Source organism: Esox lucius, chromosome 2 (genome assembly GCF_011004845.1).
Source record: "Esox lucius isolate fEsoLuc1 chromosome 2, fEsoLuc1.pri, whole genome shotgun sequence".
NCBI classification, from domain to species: domain Eukaryota; kingdom Metazoa; phylum Chordata; class Actinopteri; order Esociformes; family Esocidae; genus Esox; species Esox lucius.
In genome coordinates, this window is record NC_047570.1 from 22,093,678 (window position 1) to 22,111,908 (window position 18,231).

Below are 18,231 nucleotides of genomic sequence, written 5' to 3' on the forward strand. Positions count from 1 at the left end.
GCAGAAAATAACTGTCAAAAGACCTGCGTAACAAAGTAATGGAACTTTATAAAGATGGAAAAGGATATAAAAAGATATCCAAAGCCTTGCAAATGCCAGTCAGTACTGTTCAATCACTTATTAAGAAGTGGGAAATTCGGTGATCTCTTGATACCAAGCCAGTCAGGTAGACCAAGAAAGATTTCAGCTAAAACTGCCAGAAGAATTTTACAGGATACAAAGAAAAACTCACAGGTAACCTCAGGATAAATACAGGCTCCTCTGGAAAAAGATGGTGTGGCTGTTTCAAGGAGCACAATACAACGATACTTGAACAAAAATGAGCTGCATGGTCGAGCTGCCAGAAAGAAGCCTTGACTGCACCAATGCCACAAAAAAGCCAGGTTACAATATGTCTGACAACACCTTGACACGCCTCACAGCTTCTGGCACACAGTAATTTGGAGTGACCAAAATAGAGCTCTATGTTTGGAGAGGGGTCAACAAGGCCTATAGTGAACAGAATACCATCCCCACTGTGAAGCATGGTAGTGGCTCACTGATGTTTTGGGGGGGTGTGTGAGCTCTAAAGGCTCTGGAATCTTGTGAAAATTGATGGCACAATGAATGCAGCATGTTTTTAGAAAATACTGGCCGACAATTTGCATTCTTCTGCTCGAAATCTGAGCTTGGGACACTCTTGACTTTCCAGCACAACAATGACCCTAAGCACAAAGCCATGTTGACCCTCCAGTGGTTACAGCAGAAAAAGGTGAATGTTCTGGAGTGGCCATCACAGTCTCCTGATCTTAATATCATCGAGCCACTCTGGGGAGATCTCAAATGACCAAAAGACTTTGCTTGACTTAGAGGCATTTTGCCTAGACGAATGGGCAACTGTACTACTTGCAAGAATTTGGGGCTTCATAGACAACTATTACAAAAGACTGCACGTTGTCATTGATGCTAAAGGGGCAATACACAGTATTAAGAAGTAAGGGTATGCAGACTTTTGAACAGGGGTCGGTTCATTTTTTTCTTTGCTCCCATGTTTTGTTTTATGATTGTGCCATTCTGTTATGACTTACAGTTGAATGTGAATCTCATAGGAAATAAAAGACTGCTCACTCTTGTTTTCTTTATAAATGGTACATATATTATCAATTCTCCAAGGGTATGCAAACTTTTGAGCACAACTGTATATACACACACACATCAAATGTTTTTGCACAACCTTTTTGGAAGCACAGTTCTTGTTCATGTAAATGCAGAAATCAAGACAAATCACGTCTTTTTACATTAAATACGACCTTCTAACCAACAATATTTAAGTGAAAAACTAATTGTGCTTGGATTACAGCAGTTTGTCTGTTTGGATATGTCTCTATCAAACTAGCAAAACTGGATTTTGTAATGTTATCCAACTGTTATTTGCAAAACACTTCAAATTCAGTCAAGCTGCGACAGGATCTCCTCTGGAGGAGTGTTGCAGAGATGGATGACCCTTTGGCAGTTCTCCCATCTCTGTAAAGAAACTGTGAAGCTCTGTTGTACAGTAGTTGCCAATGTGTTCTTGGTCACTGACCTGACCAAGGCCCTTTCACCCTGGTTACTTAGTTTGGGCGGACAGCCAACTTCAGGAAGAGTCTTGGTGGTTCAAATTTTAGAATGAAGCCTAATGTGCCCTTGGGAACATTCAATACTTTATATACAGATGTGTGACAAATCAACGTAAAAACCAACATAAAGGGTATTAGTAAGGTGTTTAGTCTCTGGAACTCAATTGGAGGGACAGAACACCATTCTTCCAGAAGATATTCCCTCATTTTGTAGCTGTTGTCATTGTTGATGATGGTTGTAGCTAGCACTGTGTAACAAGTCGATCAAAAATGTCCTATGGGTGTCCAATAGATTGAGATCTGGTATCTGCGAAGGCCATAGTATATTTTTCACAACATTTTCATACTCATCAAACCATTCAGTGACATCCGTGTCCCAATAATCAAACCTCTTCCAAAGTCACTTACATACTTTCCTCTTGCTATCTCAATCCAAAATTGAGGTCAACAGGGCCTGCTCAGCATTTTTATAAATGCAGCAAAGCATGATAGGATGTCAATTGCTTAATTGTATCACCTGTATTGAAGCATCTGCATTCGTAATGTCCCTCCAATCATTTATGTTTTTCCTTTAATTTCTTCCCCGTCTGTATATTTGACTAATTATAAATTGAGTCCATAACAAAACAGGGAGAGTGATGGGGTGTGAATAATAAGGAACTGTACATGAGACATAATGACAGTAGTGTTGTGGCTTAGGCTTTTCAAGGTGCTTCATCATGCAGCAAGACAATGACACCAGCTATCAAAATGTTTTTCAGGGACAAAAAGTGGAAGGTTATCGACTGGCCAAGTCAATCATCTGATCTGAATCCAATTGAGCAATACTTTCATATGACGAATACAAGACTAATGGTAAAAAGGCCCAAGTACAAACTAAATGTTGCTACACTACAGGCCTGGCAAAGAATCACCAGGGAAGATACCAAGCAACTGGTGAGGTCTATTGGCCATAAACCTTAATGCAATAATTCTATGCAAAGAATAAACAATCAAGTACTAAACATGACTAATTTGATTGTACATAATGTTAATCAGCCCAAACACTTATGGTCACCATGTACAAACCTTGCTGTGATCTCTAAATGGTTCATCCAGTGTGAATGAAAATACCTTCAAATTAATTATGAGAATTTATAAGTAATTTAAAAAGTCATAGTATGCTGTGGATAATACCGAAGAAATAACAAAACCCAGGACAAACGAAAACTATAAAACATAAAAGTACATGTTACAATAGTGCATACACTAAAGCATAATAACTGTTTACAAAGTGTCTGTCCGCAAATATAATGGTTTCAAACCCTTTTCTGTTATGGTACCACCAACTGAATATACCACTGGACTACCCAATTATGTGCATTTCACAAGAATGCCTATGGCCTCATTAAGTATCCTGTGGATAGGCCAAGTACCCCTGGTTAGGAACCACTGCTTTAATACCTGAGTAGTAACTCTGCAATACTTCAATACTTTTTTCTTAATGATTAAGGACATATCAGTCATCATGACAGTACTGGAGGATATTGGCTAAACAACCTTATATTGGTATTGTTTGAGGTTTCTTTTTTTTGCTGTATCAGTATTTGCAACAGTCCTCATAACCTAGAAAATATTGGTTATTGTTTTAGTATTGTATTTTTTCCAAGATTTTGAATTGTTTGGAATAGAGCTCCAGTGCGTCTGTGCTGTGTAGGGCATTCCCTACCACCTGACACACTGAAGAATCTCACCAACGACAAAGATGTGTTCACTCACAGATTTCATCAGAATACAGCCACGCTACAGTACACAGAAATGTAGGTCACATGAAGAAAGAGCCACAGTTAATTGTTTTGCAATCAGATTGCTACAAAACCCACATTCAGAGAACACCAACAGAGTTTCTAAATCTATTTAAGCTGAGTGGAAACTAGTTACCATGGTGTATAGATGTAATTTTCCTAAATATTGTTCTAGATGCTATGTATACTACCTAAAATATCTAAATGACATGCAAGAAAACAACCAAACAAAGATTCAAAGAAGATTTTTTTTACTTTTGTCCTGTCACATGAAGCTGTCAACTTCCTGCCCAATATTACAACAGCTTGTTGAAGTCAAAACATAGCAACTTAGCCATAAAGATCTCTAGAATCATCCAAATAAGAACATTCTTACATGTGATTTTGCATTGTCCTGTTTTGTGTGTACTCATTCAGACATCCAAGAAGTAACTAAATTTGCCAGTGGGCAAATGCCTTGTAAGTATATTGTTCCCTGTATCTGACTGAAGTAACAGCATTCTATAGTGTTCTTTTGCCCATCTGTACACCTCATTCCCAAGACATCTTACTTAGTCAGACAATGCTAATGTGATGAACAAAAACTTGCAGGAAAATAAGGTATGATTTCTATTTTGTGGAAAAAATGAACATCACAGATGCCAGATTACCTTTTCTTCAGGATCATCTGGCAGTGGATGAGATGATAATGGAGTACTTTAGTGGGCATGGATGTAAGCAATTCATCAGCCCATTTCCTTTTCACTATTTCACTATAACATCTTTAATCTTCCATCCTCATCTAGATTTGTCTGGACTATATGCAGGTAAGCAAAATCAACTTGGCTTGGCAGAGATAGCTGGAGTGCCACTTGGATCCAAGGTTTATCATGACAACCTATTCACCAGATGTCATAAATTGTTATAGGTCAGATCACGTCCTGCAGCTAAAAAAAATTAGAGCAAAGGTGAGAAAATGTTTTCACTTGTGGGCCATATCAGAATTTTGAAATGAATTGTGTGACACTTCATTTCACAGAGGTAGACTTTATTCAGCAAAGTTTTGCTGTACCCGTTTATTTATTTTTTTAAATCACATCGACATGATTTAATACTTAGTCCTTGGTTGAGATTTAGATGAAAGTCATGATGAAACTGAGTCTGTGGTTGCAAATCCATTGAAGAGAACACAGCCATCCTGCTGTTTGTTTCTATTACGTTTTGTCTTCTCTTCAGCAGGTAAAATGCATGCTCAATCAATCAAATGTATTTTTATAAAGCCATTTTACATCAGCAGTTGTCACAAAGTGCTTTTACAAAACACCTGGCCTTAAACCTCAAGGAGCAAACAACAGAAGTAGAGCCAGTTCCAGTGCCAGCCATACATGCCAAAAACATTGCACCCACCTGATTTTACAGATAGGTTGGTATGCCAGTACATTTTCTCCTTCACACTTTCATCTTGCCATCACCCAGGTACATGTTAATATTAGTCCCATCTGTCCACAATACCATTTTCCAGAACCAGGCAGGCTTTTTTGTTTATTATTTGGCTATCCTGTTTCACAATGCAGTTCAGCCTTTGTAGTTTAGCTGGTTTTAATGGTAGTGGTTGACACATCCACACTTACATCCTGGTGATTGTTCCTGATCTGTCGAACACTAACCTTTTCTTGTACCAAGCAGGCATGTCTAATGTTTATGGCTATGCCTAAACATTTTTAGCTAACTTGAGCAAATGCACATGCATAAATGTAGATAATAAGAGACAGCCTTGAAGCGAAATATATTTTTGGTACCCACAAAGGTACCTTACATTTTGGGCTGGATGTGTAATAAGTAAAATCACTATCACATCTCAGTTACCCATGAATTCAGTAAAGTGCGCCGATTCTCCCAGTTAAACCGTACCCGGCTAAAAACGTAAGACTACCCATCACGACTAGACTGATATTCTCAGTCTGGCTGTGATTGGGGGATGTCTTAAGGAAGGGGATGTCCTAAGGAAGTCCAGCCAACCTTCACACAACCTCCTGATGCTCAGTAGAGGTTGTAATTACTCATTTACATTCGCCAGCTACACCCTGATGTGTTAATAGGGCATACATAATAGCATTTCTTTTAATTCAACATGTGCCGACTTCCCTTAATATTTTCACTGTTTTGAGTCTTTCTGTCTTTTCAGGGTCAAGGTGTAACCTTAATTAAATTAATTGCATTTGAATATTTTCCGGTGAGACCAGATGTTCAACCTAAATAATACAGTTTCTAGTTACCAAACTAATATTCGAAATAATTTGGCCAAATAAGAGCCAGAGTCTGAGTGCAAATACAAAGCTTCCAATGTATGCAATATGGAGTCATATGGTTAGACTGAATGAGGAGAATGACAGTGGCTGAGGGGAGATGTTGGAGCCCTTGCAGCCCAAGAAAAAACAGGCCCTAAGTGAGCATCCACTTCCTTCCAGCTACATAAGGCTAAACCCACAGACAAACTTCTTCATGTGTTCAAGTTAAACTGATACAGCCATGTGTTCATAGACTCACACTAGTATAGAGAAATAACATATAGCTAATTTACTAAAAGACAGCAATTCATTGTCACTCAGAGTAGTCCAAAAAACATGTCTGTTTGTGGGGGAATAAAAGACACATCATTTATATCAGACATTAACCTTGAACTTTCTCATTAAATACTTTTTCCTCATTAAATACTTTTTCCTCATTAAATACTTTTTCCTCATTCAAATTAAGAGACCACTGAAAATTGAATGCTTCTGTTCCTCACTCAAAACTTTCCTTTTCAACTTTTTTGGAAAGGAAAGTAAAAGGTGCAGTGGTCTTTACATTTTTCCAGAGTGGTATAACATTTAGGTTCTACCCAAGAGCATTGCAGGACTGTTGTTGATAGTCACAAACATAATTGTGGGAAGCCCCTCCTAACCTTGACAATAGTTTTTTTGGATTTTGTAGTTTTTTTGGATCCATACCATAGGACCTGTTCCTACCAGCTCCCTTTAAAAAATGTAATAAATGTTATGCCGATTCATGGTTTCGGATATCTGGGGGAATAAAATCCACGTTCATTTGGCCTGGTACCACATGGAGATTACGAGTAGAAAACGAATATCTGTCAACTATATCGGATGACAGTTTTGGGAAAACTAACAACCACTTCAAGACATACTGTATCACCTCATATCAAATCAACTAAAGAAAAAATTGCCACAAGTATGAGGAAAGTTCTAGAATGCTGTCATGGACAAGTTGTGTCGATGTTAAGCGCAAAGCCATGATTCAGACATTGCTGCCTGAGTCAAAAACAAAAAGTTGTTTATTATTCTAAAATACCTTAATATCTTATCTTATAATATGTAGACTGAAAGTGTATTATTGTGAATTGCACTGTTCTATGGAGTAGCGCTTACTTGAATTTATAGTTGAATTCTAAATTATTTTCTGAAACCTTTTACCTGTTAATTGTATTGTTCTGGTGTAAAATGTATGACTAATTTGACCTAATATACAGAATACTACAGTTAACTCCTAAAATTCTGTAGATAATTATGTAGATAACAAAACTCAGGGAGTGGCTTTAAGAAGCGGCAAAGTGAACAATATATGTGCTAAATTAGGTACAAATTTGTATCTTGAATGACCCAATTCAAGATCCAGTTTAAAATATTAAAACAAGCATGAAATTCTAATTATCAGGGGAAGGGGTTACATTTGGATTTTGCACCTGAGTTGGATGAGCAAGGTCAGAGAGACCATTGCAGCCAGTTAGATGCTGTCATGTTTAGGATTCCAATCTTCTCTAACTCCACACATTCCTAAGTGTGTCCTTACATAATCTTGCGGACATGGATGCTGTGGCTGGTATAGCAAGCTCAATTACAGACACAGGTAGTACTGACCTTCGTTTTTCCTCACTACATTGTCCCTCACTTTTGTAACAAGGAAAAGGACTGTGTTGGGGAATTATGAAAATGTTATATAAAATGTGTATAACTACAGCAGTATTTACCTGTTTTCATAAATATATCAAACCATTATAGCTTACATTATTATATAACAATTAATCAGGAAAAAGTCCCATGAGCACAGAAATAGGTGCATCCATTAGGACTAGGCCTATGTGGAATTTACCCAAAGAGTTAATTTGGGGAAAGGCAGTTAATGGATGTTATGTTGGGACCTTGGGTAGATCTCACTCTGTAGCAACAGCTTAATACACTGATCAGCCATAACATTATGACCACCTGCTTAATATTGTGTGGGTCCCCCTTTTGTTGCCAAAACAGCCCTGACCCGTCGAGGCGTGGACTCCACTAGACCTCTCAAGGGGTGCTGTGGTATCTGGCACCAAGACGTTAGCAGCAGATCCTTTAAGTCTTCTAAGTTGCGAGGTGGGGCCTCCATGGATCGGACTTGTTTGTCCAGTACATCCTACAGAGGCTCGACTGGATTGAGATCTGGGGAATTTGGAGGCCAAGTCAACACCTTGAAGTCGTTGTTGTATTCCTCAAACCATTCCTGAACTATTTTTGCTTTGTGGCAGGGTGCATTATCCTGCTGAAAGAGGCCAATGCCATCAGGGAATACCGTTGCCATGAAAGGGTGCACATGGTGTTTAACAATGCTTAGGTAGGTGGTATGTGTCATGAATGGCAGGACCCAAGTTTTCCCAGCAGAACATTGCCCAAAGCATCACACTGCCTTCACCAGCTTGTGTCCTTCCCATAGTGCATCCTGGTGTCATGTGTTCTCCAGGTAAGTGATGCACAGGCACCCAGCCATCCACGTGATGTAAAAGGAAACGTGATTCATCCAACCAGGCCACCTTCTTCCATTGCTCTGTGATCCAGTTCTGAACCTCACGTGCCCATTGTAAGCGTTTCGGCTATAGACAGGGGTCAGCATGGGCACCCCGACTGGTCTGCGGCTACGAAGCCCAATACGCAACAAACTGCATGAACTGTGTGTTCTGACACCTTTCTATCAGTACCAGCATTCACTTTTTCAGCAATTTGAACAGTAGCTCGTCTGTTGGATGGGACCACACAGGCCAGCCTTCGCTCCCCACGTGCATCAATGAGCCTTGGCCGGCCGAGACCCTGTCGCTGGTTCAACTCTTTTCCTTCCTTGGACCACTTTTGATAGGTACTGACCACTGCAGAGCAGGAACACCCCACAAGGGCTGCAGTGTTGGAGATGCTCTGACCCAGTCGTCTTGCCATATCAAATTCTCTCAGATCCTTACGCTTGGCCATTTTTCGTGCTTCTAACACATCAACTTTGAGGACAGAATGTTCCCTGGAAGATTACAATCACAGAACACAGTTGTAGCTTTCTAAACACTTCATGATTGGCAAACAGGAAAAAGGTCAAAAGAGTGATTTGTTTTTAAACTTCTAATGGGACTCACCAGTAAACAGTGTGCATTTCATCCACTGCCAGTTTTATAAACGCCTGCTCATGGGTGATGGACAAATCTTTAAGTCCCCGCCTGGGTTTTGTCTGGTGTATAATGCGGGTATGATCTTTGCATTCAGAATCCCCTCTTTGTTCCTCTATTGTTATGTTATTATGTCCTTAATGTCTGCAGTAAATGGAAAAGCTGTTTTCCTTGTTGCTAAAACATTTATGCTGTTTGATCAATTTGTCTATATGAGAGAAAGCATACACAAGAAGTTACATTAAATGTACAACACCAAAAGCAATTTTTAATGCTAGACATAAATGCAGTAGGATGATGATCTTGGACATGCACTTCAAATCCCATGTTTAGCACCGTGAAATGAATCGTGAAAGTCGAGGTATGAACTGTTTAAGAGAAATCAGGGAAGGAGATTCCCAGCGGCATCGAAAACCATTGTGTGGCCTTAATCTGGTCAAACAACGTGATGCCCTCTGTGTGTTGTTCCTCACTCCCCCCTTCAGAGACATACACAATGACCGTTTCAGTCGGTCACAATGTATGACACATATGGAAAGATATCATCACGGCCATAAGCCTGAGAGGCAATACATTGAACGCAGGAGCGTAAGGCAGTGCACACCCCATAGCCCTTTGCTGTCACGTGCCATGGAGATCGCCTCCATAACGCACTAAGACAGTCGCTGTTCAGACAGCGCCCTACCCTGAGCTGGTTTGGCGAAGCACACTAAAAGCCAGTTGCATAACTGGAACGCTTGGGTCTGGTCCATATACAGTATGTGTATAGGCCATGCACAGGGAATGTAACTTCTGTTGATGCTCAAATGTAAACACAGGAGCTGGAAAAGGGAGGAAGCTCGAAGACTGGAGTCCTAATTGGACAAAGACATGGCTTTAGAGATAAAGTTTGCATTAGGGCGCAAAGAGCGGCAAATTCAGAACAGGAGGGGCGTAGCGATAACGTGTGAAGATGTCAGTGGAAGAGGCTAGAGCCAGGAGTTTTTCTGGTTGCAAAAGAGCCACACAGAGCATGTCCAGCTGGTCAGCCACACAGATCATGTCCAGACCTAACGGCGTGCTCTGGTATCCCATCAAGACAGATCACGCATGTTCTTGCAAATCTTAAAAAATATGTTGTCTCCGCTTCAAAATAAGGGGATTTCCTTCGAAAAGCAGAACCATCCCCAGATTGCAATACTCCGAGGTAAATACTCTGCAACGATCCAGGGGTCGGCTTTCCCTCTGCGTGTGGAAATATGCAACCGCTGTCCCGCTGTGGTTCCGTACCAGCGTATGCTGAGCTGATTCAACCGTTTCTGGCCAAACGCCCTATAGAAAGGTCACTGGTAGTTCCAGGTAATGTACCTGCTGCATGCCTCACACCAGACATACCACTTTCCCTTACAGAGTCTCTGCCACGCAGAGCTTCCCACCCCCTGGTGGATGTGTCCGTCATGATCATCATATGTGACATGACTTGGCCTCACAGGGCCAGTGCCTTTACGTATGGTGTGGATCACTTAGAGCCACAGGTAAAGGTGGGGAGACGCATTCAATTGCATGGAGAACAAACAAAGCTGACCCACTACCAGCCGACTTCGCCCCACTACCAGCCGACTTCGCCACACTACCAGCCGACTTCGCCCCACTACCAGCCGACTTCGCCACACTACCAGCCGACTTCGCCACACTACCAGCCGACTTCGCCCCACTACCAGCCGACTTCGCCACACTACCAGCCGACTTCGCCACACTACCAGCCGACTTCCCCCACTACCAGCCGACTTCGCCCCACTACCAGCCGACTTCGCCACACTACCAGCCGACTTCCCCCACTACCAGCCGACTTCGCCACACTACCAGCCGACCTCTCCCCACTACCAGCCGACTTCCCCCACTACCAGCCGACTTCGCCACACTACCAGCCGACCTCTCCCCACTACCAGCCGACCTCTCCACACTACCAGCCGACTTCGCCACACTACCAGCCGACCTCTCCACACTACCAGCCGACCTCTCCACACTACCAGCCGACTTCGCCCCACTACCAGCCGACTTCACCCCACTACCAGCCGACTTCGCCCCACTACCAGCAGATCATCCAAATAGGACGACACCTAAGCCCCCAGCACCTCATCCAGACCAAGGACCCCTCAACCACTTACAAAAAGGTGTGAGGATATAGGGAGGGCTCTATAATCGTAGGATCCAACTCTAGATAGGGCTGTGACAGTGATTGTAAAAACCGCTAGACAGGTGATCTTGAATGAAGACAGTCATGCAAAAAGTATAACTGACAAACCCGTTTCAAAATATTCATAACAAAACCAAATATAGAAAATGTCAATGACAAACAGCAAGTACTAACAATCATCTATGACTATTCATCAGTAATTCAACAGTAATTCAGACTGGATTGAGGCATAACCTGCCAATCTTCTGTCAAGTAGAAAAAAGTGCCATTCAAACTTCCAACCTGTCAGGGTTATTTGATATGCAACACTTTCCTTTCAAGTAGCCTAATCAATCAATGAGCTATGGACAAGCTGCATGCATTTAATTCCATATAGTTATCAAATCCATCTTCATTGTCTGCCCCTTCATATTTTCGTTACCATCCTATACTGACTCCACAAGGAAATTATAATGTAACTTATACTTTCTGAAAGCAAAATGTAGGCCTATCATTTAAAAAAACATATATACTTTAAGGAAATATATACTTTCTGAGCTTTCTACAACAGACGTGCTATATTTTCATGCAAGGCATTTTTAACCAATGCTGGTTTGTGACAGTAAACCCATCGTACTGGGAAACAACAAGTATTTGTAAGTAGATCGGCTACAATAATTAAACTCATAATAACATTTTGAAAGGTTTCATTAGAAACTGCAGCAGAAATATATTAACAGGTGAGTTGTCGCAGAGTACATCTGCCTGTCTGGAGGAGAGAAGAGATCTCTTCCGCAGAGAACGGGCACTAAGGTCACAGAGACAGATTACTTTATTATATATAACCCTGACAGCTGGTCTAACAAAAAATAACATTCTTTAGTTGGAACATACCCCGGTTCGCCCTTCGCTTTCGGTAGCTAGTTAGCCTCTGGTTTCTTCCATTTCATCCATCTCTAAAGAATACCCCAACCCTGCACTTTATGTAGAGTGACAGAGCATATAGAAACCAAGGGAATACGCAGTCTGCCAAAACCATGACTACTTTTGCTGAGGGGAAATGTGTGGGTCCATCTAAAGATGGTTGGCTGCTTCCACAGCACAATTCAACAAACTGACGTATCAGTACTGGATTCCCTGTGTATGTCATAGAAAAACTGTGACACTGACAGACACCAAGCTAAGTAGTGACAGCTCTATGATACCAGGCTCTTTGCATTCTGTGACACCTGACTCTGAGAAACCCAAAGGCAGGGGGAAGCTGAGACATTCATGTCAATTTTTCAAATGTTCATGTCAACTCTGGCACTAACACAGCCTGCCTGCTTGTTGAGTTACTGTGCACAGTTTGCAACAATAACCTCACAATCTAAGACAGATAGCAGAAGCATGACCCAAAATGAAACCCAGGTGAATCTTGTGAGCAATGAGGTGAAAGAAAATATCCAAGCTGCATAATAAGGAAAAGAGAGTGTGGTATGGAACGAACTTGGCTTAAAAGCCTTCTTCAGGTTTTTTTGGGTTGGAGATTTTACTCACTGCTGGGACACACCTGGTAACAATAAGCAAATTTACCTAAGTGTACAGTTAAGCTGATGCTGGAAAACAGGTGGTGTAGAAGAGTTCCAGGCTATGAGCTAATTTAATTTTTAGAAAAATATGATACCTTCCTTTCAGTGAAATGAAGAGAGGAGAAATCAATCTGGATACGGGTGTGCCATGATTTGATCGACTTAAGACCTTATTGGCCTTGAAAGGCGTGATTGAATTTCATGTTCTGGTTGCGCTCGAGGTAAGAGGATGTGTGTCGTACCGACTGACCGATTGAAAGGGAACCACTGAGCTAGATGATAAGAGTGTGAACAGCACATGGCTTTGTTTGTGAGGTCCATCACTGATTCCGTTGCATTCAACTGTGGTGCGGCACTAGAGCAAAAGCACTGATGCCACACCCATGAAAAGATATTTCTGCTGAGTGCATTTTAAAAATAAGAAAGCATATTTTATTTTCCTCTATAAAGCATACATAAGCACCACACATTTCACCTGTGTGCACGGGGATAATGGGACTAAATTGTAGTGTAATTTGGGGGGGAAAGAATTTGTATGAAATGCAGTACTTCATTCCACAGCCACATTGGGATGCAAAATAAGAGGGAACAGGAACTGTTCGAGCAACCATTGTATTATGCCTTCACACAAACAATCTGTCAACCTGAGTTCCCACTTCTCTCACATGGTGACTTCTGACCTCACCTACAAAACATATTACCTCTATAACAGCATTTACAGTAGTCAAATGCAATAACAAAGCAATGTATTACCATGGGTTTGCAAAACTAGAATTTGTACATAAGGATGATACGTGTAGATTTTGGTTGTGATCGTTAGCCGGTAGCCAATCAGCATCAAAAGTTCAAAGTATGTGAATGTATCTAACTGGCACAAAACTTCTCAACCGGGAATTTCCCACCTCCCACTAGGCCTAAATGTTTCAAGAAAAGAAAAACAGCTATGATCAACAACATGAATTGTTATTATAAAGGTGGATTGCAGTAAAGTTTCTATACACAAATAACAGTTAGATTATTTCAAGAATAAGTTACATTACTTGAGAGGTCTTTAAAGCCTGTTGCATAACAGATTATTTGGGAGAAATGATTGCTGCTCAAGCTCAGTCATTAGAAGCATGAGCAAAAATTTTAGCAAGGTGAAATAAAATAAAGAATTACACCCCCCCCAACACACAATGTAAAACCTGCCCCCTCATTAAATTAAATCTGCATGAATGATTACAACCACAAATAACAATTGTAGCAAGCCAGTACATTAACTTATATATTGATCGTTTCACTTCAGCATGGTTTTATAGCACAGTTGATGCCACGCAGGTCTATAGGCCAGTAGGCTGATTTTTGGTAGCTGCTTTTGTTTTCAAATATAAAATGGCTGGGGCACTGAATAAGCTCAGTGCGGGACATGTTTTGCCTGTGTATCTTATGTCATGTACAATGAGGCACCTGGCTATTTCAACTTTTTCCTCTATGCCTGGTGTATTTACTGTATATTGGTGCAGATGATTTATGTGGTATGACACTAGTTAACCAATTACAGATCTGGACAAATGATCCACCTTCCACTATTGTCAATACAATTGGGGGATAGAGGGTGGACTAGACAGACTGACTATGTTCAACTGTGGTATATAGTAAGTGGACAAATGTTACTCAAATGGTAGGAAAGAAATATCTAACAGGATAGGTGCATGCAAGAAGATAAGGAAATACATTTAGGATATAGGAAATAATATGGTAAAACTTACAACAAAATCATCAAATATAAGCCCGGGGAAAAGTATCACTCCCATGTGCCCAAAAGAAATATCCTAAAATCACACAAAACTCATCACAAAACAACAAAAGTATAATGCGGTCCACTCACAACAGTAAATATTGAAGTCCCTTAAAAGAATCATTGAATTCATTATTTGTATAAATTGTACCACCTTTAGAGGGATTGCATTGCTCAGCTGAGCCACAGTCAGGTTGTTTATAACAATCAATAGTAAGTGTGTAACTTATTGGGGAATTAATATCTTCCATGGTCACAATACCTTGCAAGGAATTAAACTTAATTGAGAGGCTTGATGTTACTCATGTTTTCCATTCCAGTTGCCTTGCACAAAGTTAACTACAGTGGAAGAACAGCCTTATAGAGCACTCATTGCATTAACTATTCTACCACAAGTAATCATGCTTAAACTGCTTAAACCTGGATGGAACGGCTTGGCGATTTGGCAGAAACATTCTTTACACTCATCAACAATTCTCACAATAAACAATAGGATGTCTGAATGTCAAGTAGCTAAATGAAACGATAGGGTGTTTATGTCCTGCATGACATACTCATATAGGACTATTAGATTAGCCTATTTCAGCAGACCAATATTTGGTGGGAAACGTGGAGGTGAATGACCTGAAAGATGACTAGCTCAGCAATAGGGCTCACCGTCGGACCTAAAAGTGGCTACAGTAGGCCTATGAACTGTCTGTGGAGTTGTTTGCCTCCTTGTCCGAGACCACAGGTCAAGGTTGTGAACTCTGGAGCACGTGTGCCCACTGACCAAGTCAATAAGTAATACTTTTTGCATACCTAGGGATGGCGATGATGAACACTATGCCACGACATACCTGTTCTCTGGATATGCAGGGTAATGAAGGTCGGCGGGGCATTTTACAACTGCCATAATAGCTGGTCGACGTTTCCCCCAAAGAAACACAACTGGACCTTCTCCTGGGTCTGATCACAGGGACTTTTTCCTCAGCGCTTGAGATCCTGTTCGGCACTTCCCTCGACGGGTAATAATGGTCAAAACAGAGCGCCAAGAGCGAGCCTGAGACCCCCGCCAAACAAGCAAACACTGGTCTCAGGAGTGCAGGCAGACAGGTCAGACTGGTGAAAGAAACCAACCACACAACACTGGCAAAAACCAGAATCAGTACACTGTGTTTGAGTTTCAAAGTTGGGATAAGTGTTAGGAAACCCACACAACCCAACACGAATAACAACCTGCCCACCATTTGCATCTGATGTTGGTCCTCTCCCCACTGCAAAAAGCGCAAAACCAAAAAATCCCCTAAATAACATGATGCTGGCAGTGACACAAGCCAACATTTATTACTTTCTCTCTTTTTCCTCCTTAAATAAAATGTCAAAAAGAAGAATGCACAGCCTATGCTAAAGAGAGGGCTGATGGACTGAGAGAAGCCCGACAGAAAAGTCCGCAAATCCCAAAAGCTAAAGTCACTTTGAAAGCACCTGGAAATAAGCAAAGAAACTGCAAAAAATGCGAATGCACCCAGGTATAGTCCAGAAATACAAAATATTTTTGAATTTAGAATGTCCTTATTGCAAAACCTACAGACGTTTAACAAGAATCCCCTTTGATGGTCTTGTTTTAAAGGGGTGACGCAGCTCTTCACATAGCCGTTCCTGAAGCTCTCTGTGCTGTTTGCATTAACAACTCCATCGTGATGCCTGATTTTACTGTGCAAAACCTCTCCTTCGCGTACAGCCATGTTTTCAACTGTAGCGAATTGGATTCCTTAAAAAGTTTTCTTCTCCCAATATTCTTGCCGTGTTAACGCTCCACTACACGACTAACGCACTCCATAGTCACCCAAACGTGCTCAAGCATTTTGTCTAAAAGAAAGAGAAGGTGAAATGTTGTTGTTTTTAGTGAAAAGGGACTCGGTGTCGCCGCCTAGATGCGACAATCTGCTACAGACACTACACATTAACAAGCACGCGCTCTGCAGTACTGGAAACGCTCCATGCACGCTCATGGTCAAAAGAACATCGTTAACTAGATAAAATATCGACAATTACAAATATTACAATGGTAATATAGTCTGTTCATTTAGGAGTTTAGTACCAGTAATGCAGATTTTGTCCAATTCCTATTATCTCAAGGTTTTATCATGATTATTTATATTATTACTGTTATTGTGTTATTATAGATTATTGTAGGCTGTATGGTATGATTGCATTATTCAGAATGCAGTGTAAATATATAACCAGGTTATTCGCCAACTAGTTGGACCTATAATTGTATTATCTGAAGATTTTCAGTCAGTTCAAATTATGAAATAATTTCTGGATTTCTGAAAATATGATCAATCTTACTGAGATAATGCTTCCAGCTGTCTTATCATGATTACAAATACATGTTATTATGTGTTTAAAGTCTGTGAGAAAACAAATGCTACCGTTTCACTAATCATACTCAAACGACATCCCTTAAGTACTACAAATAGGATATACTAGTGAAACCACAAGATATTTAGGTGAGAATAATAAAACACAAATCATTCACATGTAATACCTTTTGATTGCAAACCTTTTGTTTCAATATTAGTTTATAAAGCATTTTTGTCTACTAACTCAAGCAGTGCAGCTGCATTTGAATCTTACTGGAAAAATTTGCCAAATCTGACTGTAAAAAATGCACTTGAATGGCCCTCCAATTAGGATTTACGGGGCATTATATAGAATTTACTTTCCCACATTTTAACATTAAATCCAATTGAATTCAATGAGGAGTTTTTGCCACTGATCAACACAAACAGAGTTGGTTTGAACATGCTGTTGCTTCCACAAGGTGGGAGCAAATTAGAGTTATTATCCCTTGTATTTGAAATTGGAAGAATCTCTGTCAGATCCTCCAGGTCATCCTAGAGTAGCTCAGACCAATTATCCAGATTTTGTTGACTTTTACATTAGAGATTCCACTGATGTCTGAAGATTTCAACACTTACCGATTATAGGATGATGTCCTTTAATGACCCAATCAGTTTATCTTAGATTTAGCTAGTCTTGTTTAATGGAGATTTATTTTTACAAGTTTCAGGGACGAGTATGGGTTCTCTTTGTGCACCCAGCTATGCCAACCTATTTGTTGGTATGTTTGGGAAAGCAAATGCTTGGAACTCTGAGAGCAACACAAATGTACCTATTCTGAAATGGTATATATATATATTGATGATGTCTTCTGCTTGTATCCAGGTGACGCTAACAAATTGCATTATTTTTTAACTCTGTTGAATAGCTTTAATAGCAACCTGAAATTAACAATGGTTTGCAGTGAGGTAAAGGTTAACTTTCTGGGTCATAAACAATTATGGTACACTATACCGTAAAGATACTGATGAAAACATTATTTGGTTGGCAAGCGGCTTTTACCCTACTCCACTAAAGAGAGGCCTTCCTAAAAGCCAATTCTTTCCATAAAATCAACTGAAGATTTAATATTAAAAAATGAGAGCTAGATATATAAATAGATGTATAAAGAAATGAGAGCTCGGTTTTTACAATGTGGGCACCTGACTGAATGCATTCAGACGGCTTATGAAGTGGCACTGAGTAAATCCCGCTCAGATTTGTTGAAAACATTTGAGAAAAATTACAAGATTTTCTATCATTTGCATCACTTCTTATTCTCCCCACTCACATGTCACTTTATTTTTTTTTAATAATTAACATATTTTAAAATGTACTAGCCGTTATTTTCAAAAGATCTGCCCCTTTTTGTGTCCAAACGGGGGAAAAATCTGAGAGACCTTTTGTTCCATGCTGAATTTGCAGATCACAAGCCTATGCCAGCTCCAGAACAGAGGCCCTTAAGCCCACTCCCTGATGGAAACTATTGCTGCTGTGGCTGTGCACAGTACAATAACACTTACAAAACCACCAGTTTTT

General features: G+C 40.4%; 1 protein-coding gene across 2 annotated transcripts in view; it reads right to left on the bottom strand.

Annotated features, from left to right (window-relative positions):
* pde3b (phosphodiesterase 3B) overlaps positions 1–16,222 on the bottom strand; it is a 95,680-nt gene extending 79,458 nt beyond the window's left edge. For both annotated transcript variants that reach the window (XM_010890509.5, XM_010890508.5), the window contains exon 1: positions 15,165–16,222. In XM_010890509.5, coding sequence (XP_010888811.1) covers positions 15,165–16,052 — 888 coding nt within the window. In that variant the 5' untranslated portion in view covers positions 16,053–16,222. The remainder of the gene's footprint in view (positions 1–15,164) is intronic.
* Positions 16,223–18,231: the final 2,009 nt, after the last annotated feature.